The 27,668-nt window shown below is 33.9% G+C and overlaps 1 protein-coding gene across 2 annotated transcripts in view; it reads right to left on the minus strand.

Annotated features, from left to right (window-relative positions):
• Nucleotides 1–27,668, minus strand: part of LOC122629504 (alpha-mannosidase 2) — a 188,539-nt gene that overhangs the window by 15,567 nt on the left and 145,304 nt on the right. For both annotated transcript variants that reach the window (XM_043812991.1, XM_043812992.1), the window contains 3 exons: nt 16,748–16,840; nt 5,670–5,842; nt 3,079–3,212 (listed from right to left, as the gene is read on the minus strand). In XM_043812991.1, coding sequence (XP_043668926.1) covers nt 3,079–3,212; nt 5,670–5,842; nt 16,748–16,840 — 400 coding nt within the window. The remainder of the gene's footprint in view (nt 1–3,078; nt 3,213–5,669; nt 5,843–16,747; nt 16,841–27,668) is intronic.

Raw genomic sequence — 27,668 nt, forward strand, 5'->3', positions numbered from 1 at the left:
GAGAGAATGAGAGAGAGAGAGAGGGGGAGGGGATATGATACGATACGATACACGCCGGAAATTGGCAAATTTGAATTTGCGAAAATAGGCAGAGGAAATTTCGCATAACGTTGGCGCCATGTCTGACGGCGAGAGCCGTCGTTTGCCATTTCGATGCAAATGACACGGATAGAAGAGGTCCTTTCCACCAGCTCGATCGCACTAACCCATGCATACATACAAACACACACACATACACACACACATACATACTAATACACGAGACAAGACTTTGTAGTACTTCTGATCTTCTCGCTTCTCACTAACGCGAATCGCGTATTATAGCAATGAGAATGCTTTTAAAAGAGCGAGAAAGACAGACAGAGAGACGGAGAGAAAAAAAGAGAGAGAAGGAGAAGGAGAAAGAGAGAAGTCTTTATGAGAATATTCGAGATCCAACTGGTAGTGTCGTGTTTTTACCATTACGTCTGCCCATAAACGGTTTGTACCACTGTCGAGAAACGACCAGGCCTGCTATAAAATGCTTCCCTCTACTTCTTTCTACTTTGTTCTTTTCATTTTTCCTTTATTATATTTCTTTTTTTCCTCCTTTTTTTTTTTTTTATTTGTAAAATTATCTCGAAAGATTGAAACGATGTTTGTAAAATTTGATTAATACGATAGATTAAATTTTATTATTATAAAAACGTTACGATAAATTTTATTTTTATAAGATTTGTAAAATCTTAAATTATAAATAAATTTTATTCCATGAATTATCAATAAATCTTATTATGATAATTTATAAAAGTATTAGAATAAATATTATTATTAATAAATGTATAATAAATCGAATATCTTTGAGAGATTTATGGAAAAAATGATTGAAAATAATTGTTTTTAATCAATATATAGATAATTAAATAATGATTGAAAATAATTGTTCTTAACTAATTCTAAGATAATTAAATAGATATTTATTACTGTATCATATAATTTTCATATGTTTATTGCAAAGAAAATTATTTTCTATCGATAAAATAATACTTTAGGATTTTGATTGAACTACAAGTTACAGGTTCCAAAGGGTCAATGATCCTAGATACATCCCTTGTAATCGAGGATGAGATTAGTGTTCTAATCTCCGCGAGACGGTACACGGATATGCACATCGACAAACACGCGCCACGAAATTCGCAGTTATAGTGTCTCATGACGACCGGAAATCGTCAATGTAACATTCATCCCTTCCTCTCTCTCTCTCTCTCTCTCTCTCTGCTTCTCTGTTCGACTATCTAATTTATATATTTAAGCATGACCTTTCTTATCCATTAACTAAAGAAACTTTAATAATAAAATAGAGAAAGAAAAATAATACCTTAAAAATAATAAGTTAATTCTGTAATATTAATAACAGCAGTCCTTTTTATATTTGCAATTTTCTGAATTTTTTTTCCCCTTTTTTTTCTTACACAAGACAATCAGTAATGATTCTTTTTCCTTTTTTGTTTTTTTTTAGTATCTCATCTTAATCTAAAAAGTGTTTGCCAAAATAAAAAATTTTTTAATCCGATATTTCATATCTATGTATCGTCTCAATTAAAAGGAAAATCATATTTTCTCTCGGATTATGAGGAAAAATTCACAAAGGATCAAATTTTTCGTATTTTCTTTTCTTGTTAGTCCGCCCTAAGAATTCTTCTTTACGATGAGAAGAGTACGGAAGCAATAAGGATCTCCCAATGTTCGGAAGGAAGTTTCGAGTGGTGGTAGAGAAGGACATAAAAAAGAAAGAGAGAGAGAGAGAGAGAGAGAAAGAGAGAGAAAGAGAAAGAAAACAAGCAAGAAAAAAGAAGATAAAGATTTTTCTCGCTTCCATCGCGGAAAGGGCGTCGAAAAAGAGTAATAAGGAGAACACATACCCCTCTTCATCTTCTCTTTCTCTCTTTCTCATTCTTAAAGCAGTACGATTGCGGCATCCTCGAGAACAACGTCGAAAGAAAAGGAAGCTGGGATCGACTTAACGACATCGCGTTTCCAAGGACGAAGGATTTTATCGCCGTCGAAAAAATGGCTTCCCTTAAAGTACCTTCCTACGAGCTAACCTTCCTTTTTTTTCTTTTTTTTTTTTTACGGATTTCCAAGATTTATTTCCTCTTTCCCATTCTTTCACGCCGTTCGTTCATATAACGTTGTTAATGGATTCGTTTTTATTCTTGACATCATAAAATTATAGACAAGAATTTAATTTCTTTCGAGAAGGAACAGATTTAATAATAAGAGGAAATTATTTCTTTTTTTTTAATTCTTCTCACTATTGTGAGAATGACTTAAGAATATCTTCTTTTTCACTCTTTGATATTTTTTTTTTTTTTTTTTATTAGAAATTGATCCTCCAGCTTCAGTTTGGTAAGAACAAAAAAGAAGAGAGAGGATAAAACGTGAAAGAAAATCGTATGCGTAAGTAATTCTTCCTTCTTTCTCTTCTCTTTAGTCTGATTTAAGTTCTAATATTAATGCTACCAGGATACATATTTCTAAGACAAAGACTTTTTCTCGTTGTTGATATCACAGGAAAAGGATATTGCTTCTTCACCTCCAACTCGAGAGATACAACCAAGCGTAAATATCGTCATACGTATTTCACAATCCGAAAGTAATATTTCAGAATTCCTTGATCTCGGGAGAGGGAAATACTTTTTTTTTTCTTTTTCCTCTTTTGTGTTCTCGAAAAGGAGGTCGTTTGTTTCTTATTTATTAGTTTTTCCTTTTTCCTTTTTCCTATTTTTATTTTCTTTCCGCTTTTTGCTTCTCCTAGTCGATTCATTCTATGCGAGAAAGAAGAACGAAAATTCTCTGTCCTCTTTCATTTTTCGATTCCGCTTGAATATTTTACTTTGATCCTTCATAAAATGGATAAATTGAATTTTGACTCAATTGATTTGCTTCTTGAAAAATTTGAAGGACGACCGAAATTTTTTTTCACTAGTACTATTTAAATCGTTAGATTTTTGATCGTTTAATAGTTTTACCCCTTGAGAATATTACTTCTTCGTAGTGATTTTAAAAATGAGTTTTTTAAATTTATTTAAGACTCACCTTCGATCAATTGATCCAACATAGCGTAGATGTGAGAAGTTGCCTCATCCGTCATCACCCACCCTCCTGTAGTCATTTCTAGACGTCCGTCCTTGACCAATCTCTTTACGACCGCCTTCTTCGTAGGATGAGCACTATGTTTGGAATAAAAGAAAAAAGTAATATAACAGATACATATCTTTCTAATATAATAACGCAAATAGATCAATCGAGAAATAAAATATAAGAATATTTATTAATCTTAATTATTATATTAAAAAATATAGAGTAATTCCGGGAGTATTGGTCTAATTCTTTTTTTTGTAAATCTTTGCTACATCGTCGATTTAATCGATTTAATTTTTATTCTTGATCGATATCCAAAGAAAAGAAAATATATTTCTAAAAGTAGATACTTGCAAAATTATAATATCAAGATATAGCTAAGAGAATTATAGATTTTTGCAAAAAAAAGAAAGGGAAAACGAAGTGTTTTATTGCAAAAGACCTCACCTATACTATTCGAGTCAGACGACCCATAATTCTAGGGATTCATGACCCAATTAAAAAAGAAAAATCAAAATTTTGAACATAACAAGAACAAGGATTATTTCTTCGGCTCGCATAAAATTTCTTTATAAAGATTGCAAAAATCCAAAAATGTTAAACATTCTTATCATAATTTATCATATACAATACATCGTTTCGATGTAGAAGTGTACTGTTTCTTATATTCGATGCATTTGGCGTTATCTTTTTCTTCCATTTCACTCAAATATAGAGAATTACCCTATTTATTAAACGATATCAAGGTAACAATAGTTACTATTTAAAAAATCGATATTCATCCGTATGTAGAAGAACAAGAGAGAAAATTTATACACGTTATTAAGTCACTGTAGGCTATTCCATGTCCTATCTCCATCTCCTTCCTTCTATCTCTCTCCCTATCTCTCTTTCTCTCTCTTTCTCACGCTCGTCTGTTTTACACGTTCATTCGCGATGGCCTCCAGCACGAACTGGAAGGTCAGACGCTTACGACTAACCCGAGGGATCCCTTTCGTGTTCCAGGATATCCTTTCTTCCCTATCGCCACCGAGAACGACATCAGCTGTACTCTCAGCAAGAGGCAATTCACATAGGAAAAGAGAAGAGAAAAGAGAATAAAAAAAAGGGAGAAAAAATGGGAAACGTTCTCCACTTTCCGATCGTCCTCTATCTTTTATGCTTCTACTATTTCTTTGTTTTAAACTGGTAATTTTCTCTCTCTTTCTCTCTACCTCTATCCCTATTTGTGTCTCCGTCTCTATCTCTATCTCTATCTCTTCTTATTTTATACCTATGCATCTATCTTTTTCTTTCGGTCATTAAAAAATAAAAGCCTTTTCTTGCCACGTTCGGTGTCTCCAACAGCCTCACCGTATTATATATCTTTCTTTTAATGGCTAAAGGCTTTACGACGATCTTCCTCGAGGCATTACCCCTTGGTTACTGTTCTACCAATCAAACGATCTATATAAATACACACTCAGAGATGCGTACTTTAAAAGATGTGGTCCTTTGGTACCTTTGGGTATATCCTTTATCACCGTTATACTGTTCCTATAATTCCTTTTCATTTTTTAACGTGTATTCTTCGAACGTGCAAGTTCAACATAACTTTTTTACGTATATCATACGTAAAATATATTACAAACATTTTATATAAATATAATTATTTATCATGAACATATAATATAGGTATATGTATATGTTTTTCACTATTAGACGAAACTAGGATTTTGAAAAAAAGAAAAAAAAAAAGGAAAAGTCAGACCGATTAGAATGTAACCTTTTAACCTTTCATGAAATTCATTTTGATGAGCATACACGACGATACGTATGTGTTTGTATATTATCAACACGAATAACAGATATTCTCCTATCTTCGTCACGCAAGTATCCTTAACCTTTTGTATTTACTGGTGATATCTACTGGTGATACTGTTAAGAGAATTGTTAGTGGTGGTGACGCTGGTGGTAGTGATGATGCCAGTTGAGATCCAGGAATCCGGTTAGCGGCATGGCGGTCGCCTTATCAGTGGTAGTTCAGAGCCTTGAGCATTTAGCCGAGACGACGTCGGATTATCGGAGAAGCTCTCTAACAGCGTAATCATGTTTACGCATACAGGATGATTTCTTGGGGAAATCTCTCTCTCTCTCTCTCTCTCTCTCTCTCTCTCTCTCTCTCTTTCTCAATGTCTCTCCTTCTCTCTCCCTCTCGCTTTATCTCTTTATACTATGTATAGAATAGTGTATATAGCTTCGTGTAGGTACATAGAGGGAGCTGGAAGCAAGAGCTTTTAGCGTCGGGATGTCTGGCCATTTTCGAGGATACCTTCGAAGTGTGTTAAGAGAGTTTGAAAGCTTCGGAGAGCCTGCCTGAGGAGATCTATTTTCTACTAAGCCTTTCTCTCTCTCTCTTTCTCTCTCTCTCTCTCTCTCTCTTTCTCTCTGTCTCTCTCTCTGTCTTTCGTTGTATCGACATATCAAGTTCGAGAGTTAGCTCCTATCGATCGTTTCAAAATATCATTTTATTCGTTATTAGAGTTTAAAAGGTATCTTCTTCTTACCTGTCCCACCAGAGTGATAAAAAGGACACTTCGCTCCAGATAAACGTCATATTCGGCCATTGTTGTAACTTCAAGACCATGTTGTTTAAAATACTCCTCGTCGAACTGTGGAAATATTGCTCGAATGTCTTCAACCATCCTGGATCGGTGTGACTATGTGGTACCAGAATCACCTGAAAACGATATAAACGATATAAAATTTATGGTTTTTGTTTTTCGTTATTATGCACAATGATTAGAATTATATTCGTGTTTTTGAAATTATTATTAAGATATACCACTAATTCCTATTTCGATAATAAACAGAAGAATCGTTCGAATTATTACGTTTAATCCACCCATATTGAACATAGAAAAATTTTAACATAGCGCGCGGAGGACAATCGCAAAGCTACGTGCGTACAACATTCGACGAATCTGATTAATGCGATTCTCGATTTAATCCGTTGTGTTTTCGTCGAGCTATCGGCGGCAGTGAGCAGCAACACAAGGATTATTTACAAACGTTCGATATCAGCGTTCTAATCCCAAGCTTTGGAACGATTCTCGTTAATCAGGGTCTTTTGCGTTGGTTTGTAACCAGTTTACAGGTAGCAGTGATTCTCAGATATGTTTAATTTCTACGTAGTAAATATCGAACGAATTATACCATACGATATTAATATCACCGATAAAGCATCATTAGTTTCAGGAGAAGTGTAGTAAATTTTCTCTGTGTATATAACTTATTCTTCAAAAGAATTAAAGATACGTAACGTTCGAAACGTAAAAGTTTAACGAGAATGGAAGAGCGAAGAAATGAGAGATAAACAAGTTTTTCGAATTTCGAAATTCGTGACTTGAATGTTTCCTCGTTTCTTTCTCCTATTTTTCCTCTTTTTATTTTTGAAAAGAGAGTTTCGAACGTAGAGCAAGAGATATAACGACCATTAACCGACGTCCAATCCTCTCTCTATCTCTCTCTCTCGTTCTCTCTTACTTCGACAGCAATGAACGTGAAAAGCAACGTGGTGTACACAAAAAAAGAGAGAGAGAGAGAGAGAGAGAGAGAGAGAAAGAGAGAGAGAACAAGTGGCGTCGCGACCAGTTCGAAATTTTCGCGGAGATTTCGAATTGGCAGCCGCTGATCGAATTCGTTCGGCTTAATTCGATTCCACGTTCACCGTGCGGACAAATTGAATGGCCATTTCGTACGAAACTCTCTCTCTCTTTCCCCCCTTTACCTCCCCCTCTTCTCTCTCCTCATTCGTCCACTTCGATACCAGTCCCCTCTTTTTATTTCTTTCTCTCATTTTCGGAAAATGAAATTCTCGTTAACAAAAGCTCTCCCCATGCTATAGTCGTAGATATTTCGTATTCTCATTTCCCCATTTCAACCATTTTTCTTTAATTCCCCTTTTATGTCTACGTTTTCTCGATATCTACGTATCCTTGTATCGGTGCACGTGGACATTTATTTCCTTTTTTGCTGTTTTCTTTGTTCTTTTTTTCTTCCTCTTTTTCCTTATCGATAGTGGCAAATAATTTTAAGAAAAAAAACAAGAAAAGAAAAGAAAAAAGCATTTGCTTAAACACGTTGATTGAAATAATCGATTTTGTTTGAAGGATTATCCAATGGTAGAAAAAAATTTTACGATAGAATGTCTGCAGCAAATGGAATTTAGAATCAATGCAAATGATTCTAACAAAATTAAGATCGATAGATTCGTATCGAATATTAGACGCTTGGAAAATATCTATTTGAAATCATCGGGATGATTCTCATCTGGCTAATCTCGGGAAATATGTCGACCGATTGACAATATCGTTAGGCATGAGAACCCTCGTTGCAAAGGATTTCAGTAAACCGATATCCATTCGCTCATAATCAACGTGGAAGCTGCAGCACGCTAAGCCGCGCATAGTTTACGAACGAATCCGCATTGTGTATCATATATACATGCACTTTGGCTGTGTATTTCTCTATGCATGTATACATGTACGTGCATATCTATATGAAACTCGGACTTCCGAGAGGAGTTTAACATTCAAACTATAGTTACATGATATGCTCTCTGGTAATCCTGATGGTATTAGAAAAAAGTTGAATGCCCGTTGGATAATATGACAAATATAAATTTCGTTAAATAAAAGTAAATTTTAAATCGACAAATATTCGACAAATAAATTTCATTTTATCTTAATCAAGTTTGAATTGAGCTGATTGTTCCTATATGTATCCTTTCTTTTCTTTTCTTTTTTTTTTATTTTTCCCACGATGTATTATTTGTTTTCAGCTCGTTGATCGATATCTGGAAAATTAAATAATTCCTTTATTTGGAGTGAGTCAATACATTTACTAAATAAATGGACATTTTCAAGCCCAATTATTATCAAGGAAACAACAGCTTCATTATAGGTATGTGTACTATAGCTGCGTTAATTGGTAAAGGCCCGTGTCCTGACACGCTTAATAAGTCAGGTCTAGGATACGTAAAGGAAGACGCCTAGTGTGGAGGATAGACTGCGTAAAAGGATGAAGAGAGAGAGAGAGAGAGAGAGAGAGAGAGAGAGAGAGAGAAGGGTTGGTGTATATACGCGTTGAGCTTATTGGTATGCATGAGCCAGCCGTGCGCAGGGTCATAGTGGCCCTTTAATACACCCCCAGCTCTTTGGCCTCGGCTACCTTTCCTCTAACCTTCCTAAACATTGAAGAGATTCTCTCTCTCTCTCTCTCTCTCTCTCTCTCTCTCTTTTTCTCTCTCTCTCTCTCTTGCCTGTTTAACCTTAGTCTATCTCTTTCTCTTTCTCGGCTCGTTGCTTTCTCATCGCGCTTACCTTAACTTTCCTGCTATTCAACGGAATCACTATTATCGGCCTTAACCGTTATGGAAACCGCGTGTAATAACACAAACCTTGATATCGGAATTTCGAAAAGCAACCCTCTCAAAGACCCTCGTTTACAAAAGAGATTCCCTTAAGCGAGAACGTAACATTAGAATACACAATGAAACGCTTAAACTCGCATGCAATTATTTTTCATCATACGGGGGAAAATTGCGTTGATTTATTATTAATTAATTTTTCTTTTTTCCTTATCATAACACGACGCGACACACACGTCATCGCTACCAATTTACTGTAATCTTTAAATTAAATTAAATGTCCCAAGTGATTTGTTATTAATTATTCCCTTAATTATTATATTAACAAAGCAATTGAAAGTTGTTCGATTTACTTTAGCGTATAATTTAATTATTACATGTTATACGATTACTTTCTGAAATCGCCGATAATACAAAGTACAGTCGTGTATGAATCGTGTTATTCGACGGCAACTGAGATCCATCTAATTAAATCTCGTCGCAAGTTGATTTTATTTGCCCTCGAGGATGAATATATTTTCTTTTCGACGTTTAATTCCAGGGGAGATGGAAACGTCGATATTGTGTGTATGTGTGTATCCCTTCTACCCCTCAATAAATTCGAAACACTTTCACCTTGTTACGAGTTTTCAACAATTTACCAAACCTATTTCTTTTCTTCTTTAAATGATTTCATTTTTTCTCGTTTTGTTTTCCCTTTTTTTTTCTTTCTTTCTTCTTTTTTTTTCCTTTTTCTTTTTAAACACATCATTTGTAAGTAGTTTTCCTTCAAAACGTATTCGGACATACGCGTGTATGAAATAACGTGAAATATATATCTTTATTTCATTTTTATATTTATCACAAGTTTACTCGTGAAATTTTACTCGTGATATTATTTCGCACTTCCATTCCGTTCCAACGTTGGATAGATGATACCAGGTATAATAATGAAGTAGATATAACGCTAAAGTAAACACAGATATATCGTAGACGTATAACGTCTTATCCACGTTATAGGGTGAAATAAAGAAGGAACACTTTCTCCTCATCCTTCTTCTTTTTCTTTTTATACGAGGTTCATTCGGCTTTTATACGTATCGTCTTGACATCGTAAACATACCAATATTACCCAATCTTCTTTAACAAGGTAATTCGTTGCCATAATTCGGACGTTGAAGCATATAATATACAGTGGCTGAAGAAATTATATATAGTACAGTAAAAAAATTATAAGTATTTCCTTTTTATCAATAACTTTCTTTTGAACGAAACTTTCACAATATTTAGAACTAAAATAAAGTTTGTATTGTATAATTTACTAATTAATTTTAATAATAATTCATAAGCTTCTAATTGTGAAGGAAAGTATTCGTACATTATTAAATTTGTTGATATATAGAACAATCAAGTTCGTGCGATGAACTTTTGTCCTAGTTGATATTTCGGTAAAATAATGGAATTTTGGTAAAGGAATTTCTTTTCGATATATCGTAAACAAGTAAATATTGGTTACAATGGTAATGCAATCACTTTATTAGAAATAAAAATCATCAAATTTGTTTGAATAAAAATGGATCCTTCCAAGACATCGCAAAAATCGTGCAAAGAAGTTGAATCAATAGAATATAATTGACAGATTAAATACTAGAGAAACAATAACGAATTTGCCAGGATATGTGGTCGTCCGAATCGAAAATTTTCTGATCAACCGAAGCGCAGAACTTTGCAAGTAATTAAGGAAAATCCAAAAATTCAATTATAATAGCGACTGAAATTTCTATAGAGATTCAAGAATACAATAGCGAACAATTCATTCAAAAGCTATTCGATGACTGTTTTATTGTGAAGGATACATAAATAGAATTGTTAGGAAAAAGAAACTCTATATTAGGGTAATTAATAAATAATAAAAAGTATAAATAATAAAAGTAATTAATAATAAAATAAAAAGTATTCATCAATAATCTAAAGAATGATATATAGCGTTTTGGAACAATATCATATTTTTTGACGAATCAAAATTCAACATTTTTCGTTCAGAGGTATTGCACGAAATATGTCGTTAACCAAACATTGAATTGGAACCTACATAAACATATTCACACATATAGAAGTAGGAAATGTCATGGTATGGGATTGTATAATACCAAGTGTTGTTGGAGAATTAGTAATAACTGACAAAATTATGGATAAATTTATCTACCTTCAAATTTTCAAAGAAAATTTTGCGAAAATGATAATATAAATCAGGCATTGGAAGCACGTACTACCTGACTATACTACTAAATAAACATACGTCAAAATTATTTCGTGAACAGATTTTATATAATATACCCCATACATTATCAACTTCTACACGAGGTTCAGAAATCAAATAAAGAATGTATAGTGGGAAATAAAAAAGCCTATGCTTTCTGTAAACGTCATATTACATCAAAAGACCATTTCAAACGAATTTTCCAAGAAGAAAGGTATAATACACCAACTAAATTTACAGAAGATATAGTACAATGAATGCCTTGAAGATTAGAAGCGGTTATTCAACAGAAAAATTTCCTAAAAAATATTAATAACAGTAGTTCGTAATATACTTGCGAATACTTTTGTCCATCGTAAAAATTGCAGACTTATGAATTACTATTGAAATTAGTAAATTATAGAACATGAACTTTACTTTATATATACATATATATTTATGTTAAATAATACATATCGATAACGTTGAATAATATATAATAATATTTATGTCATATACAGAGTGTCCCACGCAACTGGAACAGATCGTATCTCTTAAACGATTGAAAATGAAAACGAAATGTTACAGGTCAAAGTTAAATAATATCGGACGGTGCATAATGTACAAATAATTTTATGTATTTTCATGCATCGGTATATAAGAAAAATGCAACTGCACTTTTCTTTTTTTTAATGGAAACCTATATTGTTTGACTGTATCGGTTGATGCGGTTTCTCATGTTGTATATAAAAGTATTAATTTATTTATGCCCCAAAACTTGAATATTTATCGTACGTTAGAAAATTATCATAGTTAAAAGTTTTCTAAATTATTTAGGTCTGTCGCCAAGTATTAATGTGCGGGTAATACCACGGGTAATGAATACTTGCTAATGAAAATCTTAATTACACATTAATGTTAGTGATTAATATTAATAGCTGGTTCATGTTTATTTAAATAATTTAAAAAACTTTTAGTTTTAAATTAAATACTTTCGTCAGTAATTGTATTTTGAAGGAAGCACGTCGTTTACATGCGCGATAATAACTATCTATCTCGCTACAGCTATCTTTTTTCTCCCCTGATATATTCTCGATGTAACTCGTTCCGAAACAAACGTAAATTTTTATAAAAACGAAATTGTTCTATCAGCAGATAAAAAACTACATACATTTACAGTCCGTTAATTACACACATCGACGATTACGCGACAAAATCGCGATAACAAACGGTTCATCGATTATAACCATTCGTTGTGAACGAAACGCGATTATTAAAACGTTTTTGTGGAATTTTGTCCATATAAAAAATACAAGAGAGAGAGAGAGAGAGAGAGAGAGAGAGAGAGAGAGAGCGCATCCCAAGCTATTGTTTGTTCGGGTCAACGAAGTCATGAAATTTAACAGGAGGCTACAAGGCTGCTGGAATATTTATCGTATGTCCATGTATGTACATTACACCGCTTTAAAACGTGCAATGAGGACAGTAGGGATAGTAAGGGGAGGGAAAAAGGTTTGTTTTTCTACGTGTGTTCGGAGAGGATGAAAAAGAAAAATAACGCACCGCCGACGCGCGTCGGTGTAATGGATTGTGTACGGAGATAAACATTTCCAGCGTCGCTTGCTCACCCACAGGGTTTTTCAACGAGGAATAACGAAATACACACGTTATTTCTATGTATGTGAATATATACGTATTTTTCTTTCTTTTTTTTATACATATGTATTTATCTATGTATACACGTTCGTACTTACAGAGAGAGATACGTACAAACGTGTAGCTTCGAATGTGTAACACGCATTACGTATATCGTTGTACGGAACAATTAAATGCAATACTTTTTCTTTATGGAATAGAACATTGAAATTAGAAATGGAAAATTGAGTTAGGTGGAATCGTAACTTTAATAATCTAATAACGATCTCTTTTTAAATATATTGTCAAATGTCGATATCTGAAAGAATTGGCTTACGAGAAAGAAGCATTTTTTCTATGTGATTGAAATTGATGTGAAAAGAAAAAAGAAAAATAAAATAAATGGAATTTAAAAAAAAGAAAAAAGAAATGCTAAAAGATCGAAAGAATATTAAGAAGAATTTAAATCAAAATATGAGAACTTTACTATAACATATTTTTATGTTTCTTTTTTAAGGAACTTCATAAAATTACGGGTTTTTATTTGGTCCATATCTAGAAATATTTTCTCATTATATCGTTGTATAATTTTACGATAATTTTAGTTAGAAGAGACATGGAAGAACGAAAAACCATCTTATCAGCGACAGATAATCTAATTTATAGACGCGTCATACGTTCCTATAATTACCCTGTATAACTTACCTCCGTATAAATCGGGAATATCATGAGGAGAAGCCGCAATTTTGCTGGCATTTTGGTATCCGTGTTCGAGTCGCAATTATCAGAATTACGACTTCCTTAATTAGAACGGAAGACAAGAAGAAGGATGGATGGAAAGTACAAAAGCTTATTCCGTGTCCCATCGGATGGAAAATCTCGCTTATTATTAGGTAACTTATCATGATAAAACAAAAATAAAATAGAATAAAAAATTATTTCAATTTTGTAACATTAAATCTATTCAAAACTATTTTTCTCCTATTTTCTTTTTTACAATTATACTGCCTTCAATGAATTTTGTTTATCACAAAATGAAAATCACATTTATTTACAAAGTGACTAATTTTAATCGAAAAAAAAGAGAAAAATAAAATAATAAATTATTTCAATTTTGTAACATTGAATTAATTCAAAACTTGATTTTTATTTTTCTTTTTTTACAGTTATACTATCTTCAATGAATTTTGTTTATCACAATATTTTCTTCGTATCGATATTCCATAACAATAATTTTACAAACTCGTAATGTATTTCCGGATTAAAATGAGTTATGCTGTGCAAAAGCAGTCCCACGAGACTACTTGTTTTTCACCCTTATGATGGTAGGAAAAATTGGATAAAAGGATAAACGAATATACAAAGAAAAAGAGAGAGAGAGAGAGATCGAGATCGAGATCGCGATCGAGATCGAGATCGATTCAATGAATAGGATGGTTTCGTATAAAATCTCTTATTTAAATAAAATCGCTGTCGAAAGATGAACGGAAGGAAGAAACGGAAAAGGATCGATAGTTTTACTTACGGGGGTGATGGTAGCGGTGTCAGCTGGTTCGAACTGTCGGACATTGGTGGCAGCTGATAAGCGCAATTTCGTCGACGCGTTAACGCATTCCGTGCACGATGCTCCGTGGTTTTCGACAGAAGAGACGACGGAATGGAAGGAAGAGACGACATAAACGAGAAGAAAGGAGAGAGATAGGTAGGTAAAGAGAGAGAGAGAGAGAGAGAGAGAGAGAGAGAGAGAGAGAGAGAGAGAGAGAATAAGAGAGAGAGAGGGATTTAAATGGAAGGTGCATCGGATGCATTCCGTTCCAAAATCGTGGACATGCGCGCTATTGTCGTGAACGTTTTCGAAAGGGCTACCGCCCACCATTGTATTTCGACGACAATGGCCTGATGAGCCGGTATTGTCGAACTTGTCAAACTCTGTTTGCACTGATCCTGTGAAAGAGAGAGAGAGAGAGAGAAAGAGAGAGAGGGAGAGAGAGAGAGAGAGAGAAAGAGAGAAGAAAGAAAATGGGAAGTGAATGTCTCGTGTCACGTTTGTTCTTCGTAAAGATAAGAGCGAGAGAGAAAGTAAGAGAGAAAGAGAGAGAGAGAAAGAGAGAGAGAGAAAGAGAGAGAAAGAGATAGACGAATTGACCAAATCCTCCAGAGTTGTACGAGTTACGAGCAAACCGATTGGTTCACCTCTTTAGCGGTTTCGAGAAGTTGACTAAACGTTTGTAGTTGGATATACTTAAACCACGATGAGTTCCTGTTTTCAGTATATGCAGGATTTTCTGAAAATCCTAACGAGAGTTTCGTTAGCAGAACGATTGATATCGTTGATAATAAAAATGAATCGGCTTTACTCAAATATTAATTCTTAAGAAAATTCATCGAAAGATTGTTCTAAATTCAACGATTCATTAATCAGTAATGATATTAAAAGATTCAGTAGTCACATATCTGAAAAATTTTCAGTTAGATTAATATTGAAAATGGCATAGTATAAATTTTATTCAGTATATCTAAGAATACCCATCACCAATTTTAAGTAAATCCATTCTCTAGGTGATCGATGTTTATTTATTGAAACATCGATCTACAACATTAACTACAGATATATTATTTTCATAGGAATATATATATAGTATTATAATATAGGAATATCTAATCCGATAAAAGTTTTATCTCTCGTTTTATATTGGCTGGACATAAACTTTATGAATTTTTCTTACAAAACGATTAGAAAAAGAACTATGGTAGAAGATAGAAGATATAGAATAGAAGAAAACTTTCAAAAATTAACTTTTTTTTTATACAGTCAATTATTGATCAAAAATATATTTGTTTTATTATTTCTCTTTTTTTTTTTTTTGTTTTCTCTGGATGTCGAAGTTACAAAGAAGAAATGAATTCGAATAAGTCGTCAACTCACGCTCGGCGTGACATCAAAGAGAGAAAGAGAGAGAAAGAGAGAGGGAAAGAGAGAGATAAATAAGGATGCGTTTGCTAGGAGGCGAGCTGTTCTTTCGGAAGCAATGTGAATCCCAGATTTTACACATTCCGTATTTTCCACGCGATTACCCATACGGATGCGGAGCATTCGTTTTGCACGCGTAATTATCCGCCGACTTTGGCACAAGGCCACAATAAGATGTATCCCTCGACCGTAATTTTACCGTAAAAAGGAAGATTTGAATCTTCCGTAAAAAGAAGAACAAAAAAAAAGACAACACGAAAAAGTTTATTGATAAATACAAATTTGATATATTTAAATTCGATCGTCGAGTTATTCCTTTTTTTTTATATTTTTGTATTTCTGTTTCTGTGTCCAAAGATACTCACCGGGTCAATTTTTGTTAAAACAAAGAAATAAAAAAAAAAATACGCGAACACAATGGGTTCTGTGTTACGGTTGCATGGAGTCGTAAATCTTCAAGCTAGCGTTAATGCCTCAACAAAGAAAAGCTCGAGCATGGAGAGCTTACTACTACTCGGCGAGACCCAGAAGAGAATGACACTAAGGGTAGTGGTAGTAATAGTGGTAGTGGTAGTAGTAATAGGAGTAGTAGTTAATAGTAGTTAATAGTGGTAGTAGTAATAGGTGTATTAGTAATAGTAGTAGTATTAGTAAAAGTAGTAGTAGTAGTAGTAGCAGTAGTAGCAGCAGTAGTAGTAGTGTATAGTAGTAGTAGTAGTAGTAGTGGTAGCAGTAGCAGTAGCAGTAGCAGTAGCAGCAACAGTAATAGTAGTAGTAGCGTAGTAGTAGTGTAATAGTAGTGTAGTAGTAGTTGTATTAGTAGTGTAGTAGTAGTGTAGTAGTAGTGTGTAGTAGTAGCAGTTGCTTGCGGTGGTGTAGTGGTGGTAATCGCGTGGCGTTGCCAACTCGGAGATATTTTCCGAGTCGTTTGTCTCCCTTGACGCGAGTTAAGTGGAAACTCTTCCTTATAAGCGATATACGCAAAACCCTTTATAATTCTTTCCTTCTTATATTCTTTTTCTTTTTACTCGTTTTTGCCGAAAACGAAAAGAAATGCTAACGAGAACAATTGGAATTTTGTCTATCTTTGAAATCATCGTCTATCTTTGAAACGCTTATCCCTCTCAATCTGAATGAATTCTTGTTCTTTCTTTTTTTATTCGATAGATTTAATATAAAAAAATAAAGAAAATGAAAAAGAAAAAGAGATAGTATATAATATAGAAAATCTTGTAGGACTTTTATTACGGACTTTTATTAAAAGAATAATCTAACGCAAGATAATTTACATCGTTAACGGCAATATTGATAATTAATTAGTTTGATTAAGTTATCCAGCTGATCTTCTATAGTCTATGTCTATGTCACAGCTGTTAGATATACGTCTTACCTTCAAAGGTGGCCTCGTGGGATCTTTCCTGAGTTCAGCGTAACGTGCCTCGAAGCTATCGTCCCAATATTCTCGACTTCGCATCCAAGATGGCTGAAAAAAGTATAGAAAAATCGTTAGGCTCCGTCCTTAAATTTTATTAAAAAAAAGAACGACATTTTCGCAAAATTTACTTCGCACGTGTTTGAAGTAAATTTGTTCTCCTTTTCTTGTTTTATTTTTCTTTTCGAGTTTCTTCCTCAAACATATGCGTTCATGCGTAAGAACGGTAGGAAGCTTATCTTTTCGATAAAAATCTAAAAATTTTCAAGACTTTATCTTTTAATTTAGAAAAATCAGTTTTGATGTTTTATGATGTGGATTTTTATGGACTTCGTTGCATAGACGCAGAGATTTGAAATGAACTTTTACGATCTTACAAACTTCTTTTTCTTCTTCTTGTTATTATCGTACAAGCTTGTTTCGAGCGAAAGAAAAATCGTTGAAGATAAAAAGATAAAGGATGAGAGAGAGAGAGAGAGAGAGAGAGAGAGAGAGAGAGAGAGAGAGAGAGGGCAAGAGTTCGTTAAACTCATTAAAGCGTGTCACTGGATTTCCGCGAACTCTCGCGCGAATTAAGCAATGAATGTAAACTAGTCAATTAACGTTGGTAATTAATTTACTTAGAAGTTTATTCCCCCGGTCGTACTTTCCTCTCTCTCTCTCTCTCTCTCTCTCTCTCTCTCTCTCTCTTTCTATAGTTCGTGAGATGGATAACACAGTCTCAGGATTTCTACGATGGCTTTTCCAGGATTCGATTTTTTTTCTGGGGAGAAAAACTCATTTTAGCCAACAAATTAAATGTTAAGCAAATAGACAAACATCAATGTCGTATCGACGTTTATGTTCCATTAAGACATTTATGTTTACGAATTGTTACTTCTGTTTATTCAACTATATTTATCAACTATTTTATCACTTGTTCTGACAATTTATTAACGGACAAGCGTGAAGAACTTGTTCAAATAAATTTACAATAGACTGATAGGTAATCGAAATGATTTTTATAAAAATTGTTTCGATCAATGCGAAACGTAACGTCTATCACGAGAATTTTAATAAATATAGATAATTGATATATCGAAAATATTTAAAAAAAAATAAATAAATAAAAAAGAAAACGAGAAAAAATGTAGATATCTATTTAATAAAACATTTAATCAACAATTATTTCACGTTCGAAAATTTGTTCTTATTGTAAGAACGAGGTGCTGCGACAACACGGTTTCTAGATTTCGATTTCAGAGTTCGATATTTATTGACAAGTTTCTTTTGTACTTGTTAATGTGTTGTATTGATAATGCTATTTTTTAAATTATTTATGAGTGAACACGAACTAGTTTAGAACTAGTTTGTTCAGTGATTCTGTAACTTGTGATTTACGTTTAACTGCCGTCAGTACTAATGTTCATTTACTTAAGCGAGAAATGTCTTGATGTAGCTAGCTTATGATGTTGATTGTAACAGTACTTGAGAGTAACTTAAAAGTTTCTGAGAGTAACTGTCGACATCGTACTTAGCCGTACAATAGGTCACCTTGTCAAGGAGCTTTTTACCTTCTTATTCTTCTCTTTCTTCTTCTTCTTCTTTTAGAGACATGAGAATGGAGTTCGATAAAAATAATACGACCTAATTGGTCGTCGAATTTGAAAAGAAATCTCCGCCATTATGGTCACGAATTGAAGAACGCATTCGTAAATATATGATGAATGTTTTTTCTCGTGTCCGTCAGTCTATATGTTAATCATATATTTTATGGTAAAAATCTTTTATATGCAAGAATTTTCAATGAGTATTCGACAGGAGCTTTCTTTAATAGTTCTTTTTTTTTAATAATGTTTTTTTTTAATAGTCTTTTGTGTATTTTATGAATTTATATATTTTATATTATTTTCGTTAGAAACCACATTAATAAGTGTATTTTATTTCTTCGTGATGAACTCATTATAAAGAATATGAATATTTATGAAATTTTTCAAGGAATGCACTTGTCCGTTTGTAATCTTTAAAACTATTTGTATAAAATACATTTAACATTAAAATACTATCGACTTATTTTCGAAATATTATCGATGACATATGATTATTAAATGATGTGGTCTGCACATCGGTTTACATATGATATATGTTAACAATCGACATGCATGTCACGTCATTTCAACCAAAGTGGTTAGAATAATTATTAATTATTAATTAGAGATGCTTATGATTATTATAATACTCCTTTTTTTTCTTTTTATTTTCATATGTTTGCTTAAATAGATATATATATATAAAGAGAAAGAAAAACTGCGTAATGTTAAGAGATTAGTATGATATTTTGCAACAAAAAAATGAGAGAGAAAGAGAGAAAGAGAGATCGAATGTAGAAGTAAAAAACAGATGAGAGGAAAACTAACCATCTGTTCTTATAATAAACTATTGCTTACTACAATTGAATCCCTAAATTAATTCTAACTTCAGATTATATACATAAAATTATAATTTATCAATTGTTCGTTCTAGATCGTAAATAGAATCGTTAAATCTCATTGATTTGGATCTTACAAACGAATTGTCCGACATTGAAAGCACACAATAGTGGGAAAAAGTTCGAGAAAAAAGATTCGGAAATCCTGAGAAAGATAAATTGAGAGCGCGAAGAAGGGAAAAGAGAGAAAGAGAGAGAGAAAGAGAGATAAAAAAAAAAGGAAAGCATGGTTGGATCGTCATTTATGCGATTCGATGCGGTTTAACGCCTCCCTCGAGGGGAAAAAGGACGAGGGTGCCACCAAAATCAGGATTTCTCTCAATCCCGTCGTACTTTTTTCTCCCTCTTACTCTTTCTCTCTATCTTTCTCAACGAGATATCATCGAATAATCCCGAGCTTGACCGTTCAACCCCTACGGAGAAAGGAATTTTTGTTTCGATGCTCAGGGACGACGGAATCCTCGTCCTTGCTTTCGCTTCGCCGAACTTTTGTCCTTGCCACGATTTTTTTTAACCCATCAAAATTGCTTCCATGATTTCGTCCTTTTACTCTCACTCCTTCCTAATTTCAACTCGATGCGCGTTCGCGCATACACACACACACACACGCGCGCGCGCGCGTGCACGCATTCGCGTACGCACGGACTCTGGTTTAATTTATCCTTCAAACGATAAAGTTTCTGTAGAACAAGATATATGTTTGTTTTTCCTATCGAATAATTCTGCGAAAGTTTGTTGTTATTTTTGTTTCGTGTATTGTTTTTCTTATACTGTGTCGTGTATGTGTGTACATGTGTGCGTATTTCACTTTTGTTTATTATTATTATTATTTTAACAATCTTAGAAATCCTTTCAGAAATTTCAGATTTTTTATAATCAAATGAGAATTACGTTCTGAATATATGTTTAAGAATAAGAAAAAAAAAGATTAATATCGAGACGATTAGGAGAGGTTTCGTTAATAATTTTCGTTGAAAGATATTTCAATAAGTGATTGAAATAGAGAGAAGAGAAAAGACTAACGCAGAAACAATGTTTTATCTCTTATATTTATAGCGAATTGGCCGAAACGGAATTACACGATATAAAAGAATAAGAGCGAAAAAGAAAGAGAGAGAGAGAGAGAGAGAGAATACATCTCTAGGAACATGGAAGCTATACACTGACACGACATTGCTGTTTCTGATCTTGAGAATAGGAAGTAATGAGGTAAAACGAAATTGGAATTCACGGAGAATCCGATCCTCGGCTGGCTACTACACACGTTAAATCAACACAGAGAGAAATCCTTTACCAATGTTCTCTCTCTCTTCCTCTCTTTCTTTCTCTCTCTCTTTCTCTCTCTCTCTCTCTCTGTCTTTCTCTGTTTCTTCTTACCACGTATATGTGAATCTACAGAGGAATACACAGTTTATATATCTGTTAGAGTAAGATAGAGAGATAAGAGGGATAGATAAATAGATAGATGAGAAAGTGGGGGAGAGAGAGAGAGAGAGAGAGAGAGGAGGGGGGAGAGAAATAGGTAGATAAGAAGTTGTTTGAGTATCTAGAAATTCGAAGATCCTTCACGTTTTGCCTCATAGAAATCTCAAGATAATAAATCTTGCATACTCTGTTACTTCCGATTATCGTTAAATTTTCATGGTGCATTCCCTCATCGAGCAGAATATCTATATGCATATATTTACACATCTATATTGAAGGGTATTCGTCTATAGATATAAATCGTTTAAATATCTCGCGACTGACAAAAATACATGTAAAAATTTTTTATTTACTTTTTTACTTATTTTTACATTTTTGTATTATGTGAGTCAACGTAATCTTTTTTTTTTTTAAATATATACTTATAATTTCATTTATATATTTGTATAGTAATGGTCGTTTAATAACGACACATTGTAAGAATTTTTTGTTAAATGTAATTTCGATTGCAAATAAAAAAGAATATATAAATATGCAAAGAAGAAATTATAGATATTCATAAAAAAAGAACTATATTGATCTTCATAACTAGAGCTTACGACTAAAAAAATAAAAATCTTTGACAGCTGAATCAATAAAGAAGCATTTGCTCTTATAAGGACTAACAAAAAGATAAATTTATAAGTTAATCGTTATTAAATATATTTTTATTATTTTTAATTATTAAGAAAGAAAATCTCAGTTTCATTTTTAACATATCATATGTAAAATAGAAAAATATATTCCTATTTTCTATAATATGTAGTTTTGATATTATTTTGGTAATAATAATTGGGTAAAAATTGATAAAATTACCGATTCAATCAAAAGATAACGATAAGACAAGTAGATAGAAATATTTTATATTACAAGATTTGACATGATTGTTCCAATTTTAATAAAACTTTTTTTATCTTTTATTTCTTTCTTCTTCCTTTTTCTTCCTTCTTTTTAATTAACGTTTACATCAAACTTAATCAGCTTTCAAACGAGATACCCATTTGATGGGATTTGAATCGTGGCATATTATACCGTAATACATATTAGTCGGCTTTCACTCACCGCAAATATTACTTTCTACGAATTATTATTCATTCGTGGTGGCGATAATGCGTTCTGAAGTGGGCGTACAGCCACGTAAAATCGGCTTAACGTCGAACAATCGATGGAATCGGTATCGATTAGGTCGAGCTTGTATTATCCAGATACTTAATTTGTATTATAAAGAGAGAGGGAGAAAGAGAAAGAGAGAGAGAGAATAGGAATAATGTACGAGAGTTGAAAATCCACGTTATTTACTGTACATCTCGCAACAGCACGCTAAAATAAGCTTGGTTATTAATTAATTAGCACGCATGAGCGACGATTTAATTTGCATCAAATTGCAACGCTTTCGCCCTCTTCGCTACGGGTCTACCCAAAGCCCTCGAAGGTAAAGCCGTGCTAAATGGAGTGGGAGTGAAAAGGGTGGACAAGGGTGGGGAAAGAAGGGGTTGTGTAGATGGGTGCAGATTGTGGGAAGTGGAATTTCAGCAACAGGATATCATTTTCATCATGAGTATTCTTCTATCACATGACATTGCTATGTTAAATCTTCACTGTTACGATTCGTTTGTCCTATCATGAAAAACTGTAAAATCATAAAATTCTAAAAATTGTAAAATCCTAAAAATATGTCAAAATTCTAGTTTTTTCTTTCTTTCTTTCTTTCTTTTTTTTTTTAACTGTCCATTTGAACTTTCAGTTCCAACAAAAAAATTGTTCCGAGTTCTGCGAAAGAAAATAAAAAAAATGATGTAGGTTTTCAGCTAAAAAAAAAAAAAAAGAAAAAAAAAGCAGAAGAAAAAAAAAGAAAGAAAAATTTCAAGATTTATCTTTCGTTATACGATCTCCTTTTTTTATTATTATTATTATTCATATCGAATAATCGTTTTCATTTGAATGTCTATCGTTTATTCCATAATTTTTCGATACTATTATTTTACTCGTTTTTACTTTTTTTTTTTCTTCTTTAATCGTAAAACTCAGTTATATTTTTTTTTATTTCTTTTTTTCCTTTTTCCTTTAATGGCATACCAGCGCAATCACATTAACTTTTAACTCGGGAACATTTCAAAGGTTAAAACGGTAAAATGAGAGAAATAAAAAAGGAAGAAAAAGGTCAAAGGGAGTGAATAAAAACGAACGTAATCGATGAACTGGTCAGTCGGCTTTACCTCCCACAAAACAGTGATCGCGATATTGATTCTGTTTGCCACTCACGGCCGCGCCCGGATAAACATTTATCCGATGAGGACGATATTTTTGCATAACTCGAATGCAACCTGCAGAATTGATGCTCTTCGAAATTGGTTTGTTCGAAAGGTATACAGAACGATACATTTGTTAGTTTTTTAATGGTTTCGAGCTATTTAACCACAACACAAGTTTATAAATATAATGAAAAATTTCGATTAAAAGAAAAATGATCCTTCGAAATTGTTCAATATTTATACAAATGCGGTATGTTGTAAAAGTGAAGTACGAGTTTTCTTTTTTTTTTTATTGCATCCTTTAAACCCAGTTTGAAAAATATCTCTTGGAATACATACAATGCGACATGGATAAATATATGTACATATATATATATATATATATATATATATATATATATATATATATATACGTAGAGATTCCCGGGACTAGAAACTGTTGACTTATAGACGACGATAAATATCGTTGCTTATATCGTCGTTCAAGACGCTGCCCGAATTTATGAGTATCACCGTCAACTTCATCATCACCTACGTCGAAAATATACAGAAGAAGAAGAAAAAAAGAAGATGAAGCGGTAGTAATAATAGTAGCAGTAGTAGTAGTAGTCGTAATAGTAGCGGAAGAAAAGAAAGGAAGACAAATCGAAGGGAAGAGAAATCGGAGAGCATCTAGAAATAAATAATGCAAAGTTGCTAAAGCTTAAAGCGAACAAGTAGACGTGAAAGATCGTAGGTCTTCAAGTGTGAAGAGGAAGAGTGAAAGAAACGGACTCACGGATTATGTTAGAGTGAGCGAGATAGAAAGAGTTCACAAGTACTACAGAGCTTACGAAAGGGGTGGAAAAAGGACAACGAGAAAGAGAGAGAGGGAGAGAGAGAAAGAGAGAAAGAGAGAGAGAGAGAAAGCAAAAGTGGGAGTGAGAACGAAGCATATGATTTATAGCTACGATAGTGGCTAGCAAGCTAGGAAATGTATGGAAATACATTCCAAGTTAGCTAGGAGGTTCGAGCTAGTGCGAATGAATAGCCGAGGGTGAGTAAGAGTGAGAAAGAGTCAGAGATAGATAGATAGATAGATAGATAGATAGATAGAGAGAGAGAGAGAGAGAGAGAGAGAGAGAGAGAGAGAGAGAGAAAGAGAAAGCTCTCAAGACCGGAAGTCTGGCTGTTCTTGTCGCACGATAGCCAGGGTGTAGAGTGTAGAGTGTAAACGGTAAAGCATTCAGGTTGATGGAAAACCACGCCGTCAGATTAACAAGAGGACAAAGCCGATCGACTCGCCATCAGAGAAGGAGTGCCAACTTTCGAGAGTACGAGTTAGCTCAACGAGTTGCATGACGTAGAGGAAAATCCTACTCGCATGCGTCATGCAACTCGTCGTGAAATCGAATGTGACGGCATAATGGTTTCTCGTTTTTAGATAATCTTTAAGAGTATTCGGGTAATCTTTAGGGTTTTATGGTTTCGCATACATAATTAATAGGGGCAGGTGGAGGGAATGAGAAATTAATTATTTTTTCTTTTCAGAATTATTCTTTTCTCTCTCTCTCTCTCTCTCTCTCTCTCTCTCTTTTTAATTTTGACAGATTCGATAAAGGTCGAAATAAAAATCGTCTACGAGATATATATTCGCATTTATGTTAAATCCAGAATCGTATTGAATTATTTCTGTAGTTACATGTAATATTGAAACGAGTAATAAAAGTTTTCTAGAGACTTTTTATAACGGACCTCTTGGTATCGTTTTTATAATTAATAAATTACAGAATCTACGCCAGCTCGATTACCCTCTCAATGACCTCATCTCGAGAGTCAATCTTTAGAAATATTAATACGATTTAAACATCTCCGACGGGGCTTGTCGCCCTAAAAGTAATCATCGGAGCTCTTTCTTGCTCGGAGCTAATCGTGAAATAAAGCACGGTCTTGGTATTAGATGCGAAGATGCTGAAAGACAGAAAGAGAGAGAGGAAGAGAGAGGAAGAGAGAGTGGAAGGGAGAATTGGATAGCAGAGTTAATCTGGATGGCAGACATTTTTCTATCTAACGTTGAGATCTTCACTGAGGGTCCTTTCTAAAGGGCTCGTCGATTATCCACCGATCAGCCACATTTCCTCGTGGGGAAGCTTATCCTACCGACGTTAATTAAACATAGAAAAGCTTTGCTCCATCGAACCACCATTACAGCTTTTCTCTATCTTATACTTTTCCCTTTCACTTGGGATTATCTATCGAAGGATTCATCCCTTGCACCGATCGATCTCTTATCTCTCTTTCCAACCTCGTCTTAACAAAATTAATAGTAATCGACTCTTTTCAATTCTATTCTTGATAAAAATAATGTTCAATTGTCGATTCGTAATAATAAATTAGAACATTATACCGTCGCAAAATTATTATTATTATTATTATTATTATTATTATTATTATTATTATTATTAGATGTGAGCGATATCGTCTGATCAAAATTAATAAATCAAATAACAATTAAAATTTAATTACTGTCGCTGGTTAAAAAAAGAAAAAAAGAAAAGAAGAAAAGAAAGGAAGAAAACACTTGTAACACAAAAATCGATAATAATAAAATTATCGATATTCCATTATCGTAAATAATCTAAAGAAAATATAAAGAAATAAAGTGTTCGTCGTATACGATAAACGTTCTCGCGATCGAGGATAAGTAGATTCAGTGGAAGAGATCAACGTTCGAGGAGACGTATTGGCTCCTTTTGCTCGTGATCGGGGTTGGTTGATGCCTTTGCGGCTTCTATATTCTGTGTGTGGCATATATATGTTGAAATAGGGAGGTTAAACGCGTGCGTGAGGGTCTTGTGTCTCGAAAACTGTCTCTAACCGAGACAGCATGAAAGAGAGAGATAGAGAAATAGATAGAGAGAGAGAGAGAGAGAGAGAGAAAGAGCGTGAGTATGTATGTGTATGTATGAGAGACAGAGACAGAGATAGAGACAGAGAGAGAGACAGAGAGAAAGAAAGAGAGAGAGAGAGAGAGAGAGAGAGAGAGAGAGAGAGAGAGAGAGAGAGAGAGAGAGAGAGAGAGAGAGAGAGAGAGAGAGAGAGAGAGTAACAGATAGTGAGTGAGCCGGACAGGATCGACGAATCGATCGAATCGAACGGACGAATCGAATCGAGTCTCCTGTCGATTCGCACGTTTCTGTGCAATCTATTGCACTCCATAGACCACGGATAGAGTAAGAGAGAAAGAGAAATAGATAGAGAGAAGAAAGAGAGAGAGAGAGAGAGAAGGAGAGAGAGAGAGAGAGAGCTGAATTTAGAGAGAGGGTGCTCGTTTGACGTTCGGAGATACTCTGCGATCGATCCTAGCCTTCTCCAACAGTCTATGCTGTCCTCATCCCTCTTTAGCTCTCTCTCTCTCTCTCTCTCTCTCTCTCTGTCTCTGTCTTTCTCTTATGCTCTTTACTCAAACGGGATTCGATATACACGTATGTATATGTGTATATGTATATATATATTTTCCATGCTGTTTCGTCCCACCCTTGAATGTGCTTCGCGTTTATACGTGACGCCGAACTCGTGTTTCCGACGCTCGTGAGACTCACCTAAACCAATACAACCCTTCGGTTTTCTTCTCTCTATCTCTTTCTCTCTTTCTCTTTCTCCTCTTTATTACTATATATCGATATTTCGATACACCGTTGAAAGAAACTTTCAATGTCTTTGAATATCTTTAGTCTTCTTCTTCTTCTTCTTCTTCTTCTTTTATATGTTCTTCTTTACATTATTGCTTAATCTACGTTGGATATATAACATGTATATCTATATTATAATACAATGTACATTCATTACTTTCTGTAATATATTTTGCTATGCCTTAGTAAATTCTTTTTGGAAGGTACTCTGGTTTTTGAAGAATTAACGTGTATCTCCGAGAGACACGACTTGTCATTTAAACGAGTTGCATCGATAATCAAGAATTCTGTCTCATGTTAGGAACGTACTACTATATCTATAGACTAGATACATATATTCCGTTGCTTTAGTGAAGTTAACGTATACGATGTTAAAACGAACACGAGAGAGTAAAAGAGTGAGAGAAAGAGAGAGAGATTTCTTGAAAGAAAAATCAGGTAAAAATGTGACTTTCTCTCTCTCTCTCTCTCTCTTTCTCTCTCTCTCTCTCTCTTTCAGTGGTGTATGAAAACTCGAGTTCACATTTTAAGCACCTCGTATATCGTTCTGCCCTTTACAAGCACACAGAGAAACGTTAACCTCTTTGCTTCCCCTCCTCACCATCACCACCCTTTTTTCTATCTCTCTCTCTCTCTCTCTCTCTCTCTCTCTCTCTCTCTCTCTCTCTCCCTCTTTCTCTTTCTCTCTCTAAAGGCGCCCTCCTGGCAGACCACATTTTGCGAGTGCATTACTGCAAGTGTCGAGAAGCGGCAGCTGTCGAGATAAAAGCACTTTTGTCTCTAAAAGCTGTACAAACTTTATACCACTCCGCTTGTACGATCCCCTCTCACTCTTCTATCCTCTTTTTAGTTTCCTCTCTCTCTCTTTCTCTCTCTTTCTCCCTTTTTCCCTCCCTCCCTTTCCCATTACATCGTCGCATTACTATTTATTTTTTCGTCCCTTGACCACGAATTGAACGACCAACGCATTACATCCAATTGCTTTATTTCATTGGAAGAGCCGATGTAAATTTATTAAGTCGATT

This window comes from Vespula pensylvanica, chromosome 5 (assembly GCF_014466175.1).
Source record: "Vespula pensylvanica isolate Volc-1 chromosome 5, ASM1446617v1, whole genome shotgun sequence".
NCBI classification, from domain to species: Eukaryota; Metazoa; Arthropoda; class Insecta; order Hymenoptera; family Vespidae; genus Vespula; species Vespula pensylvanica.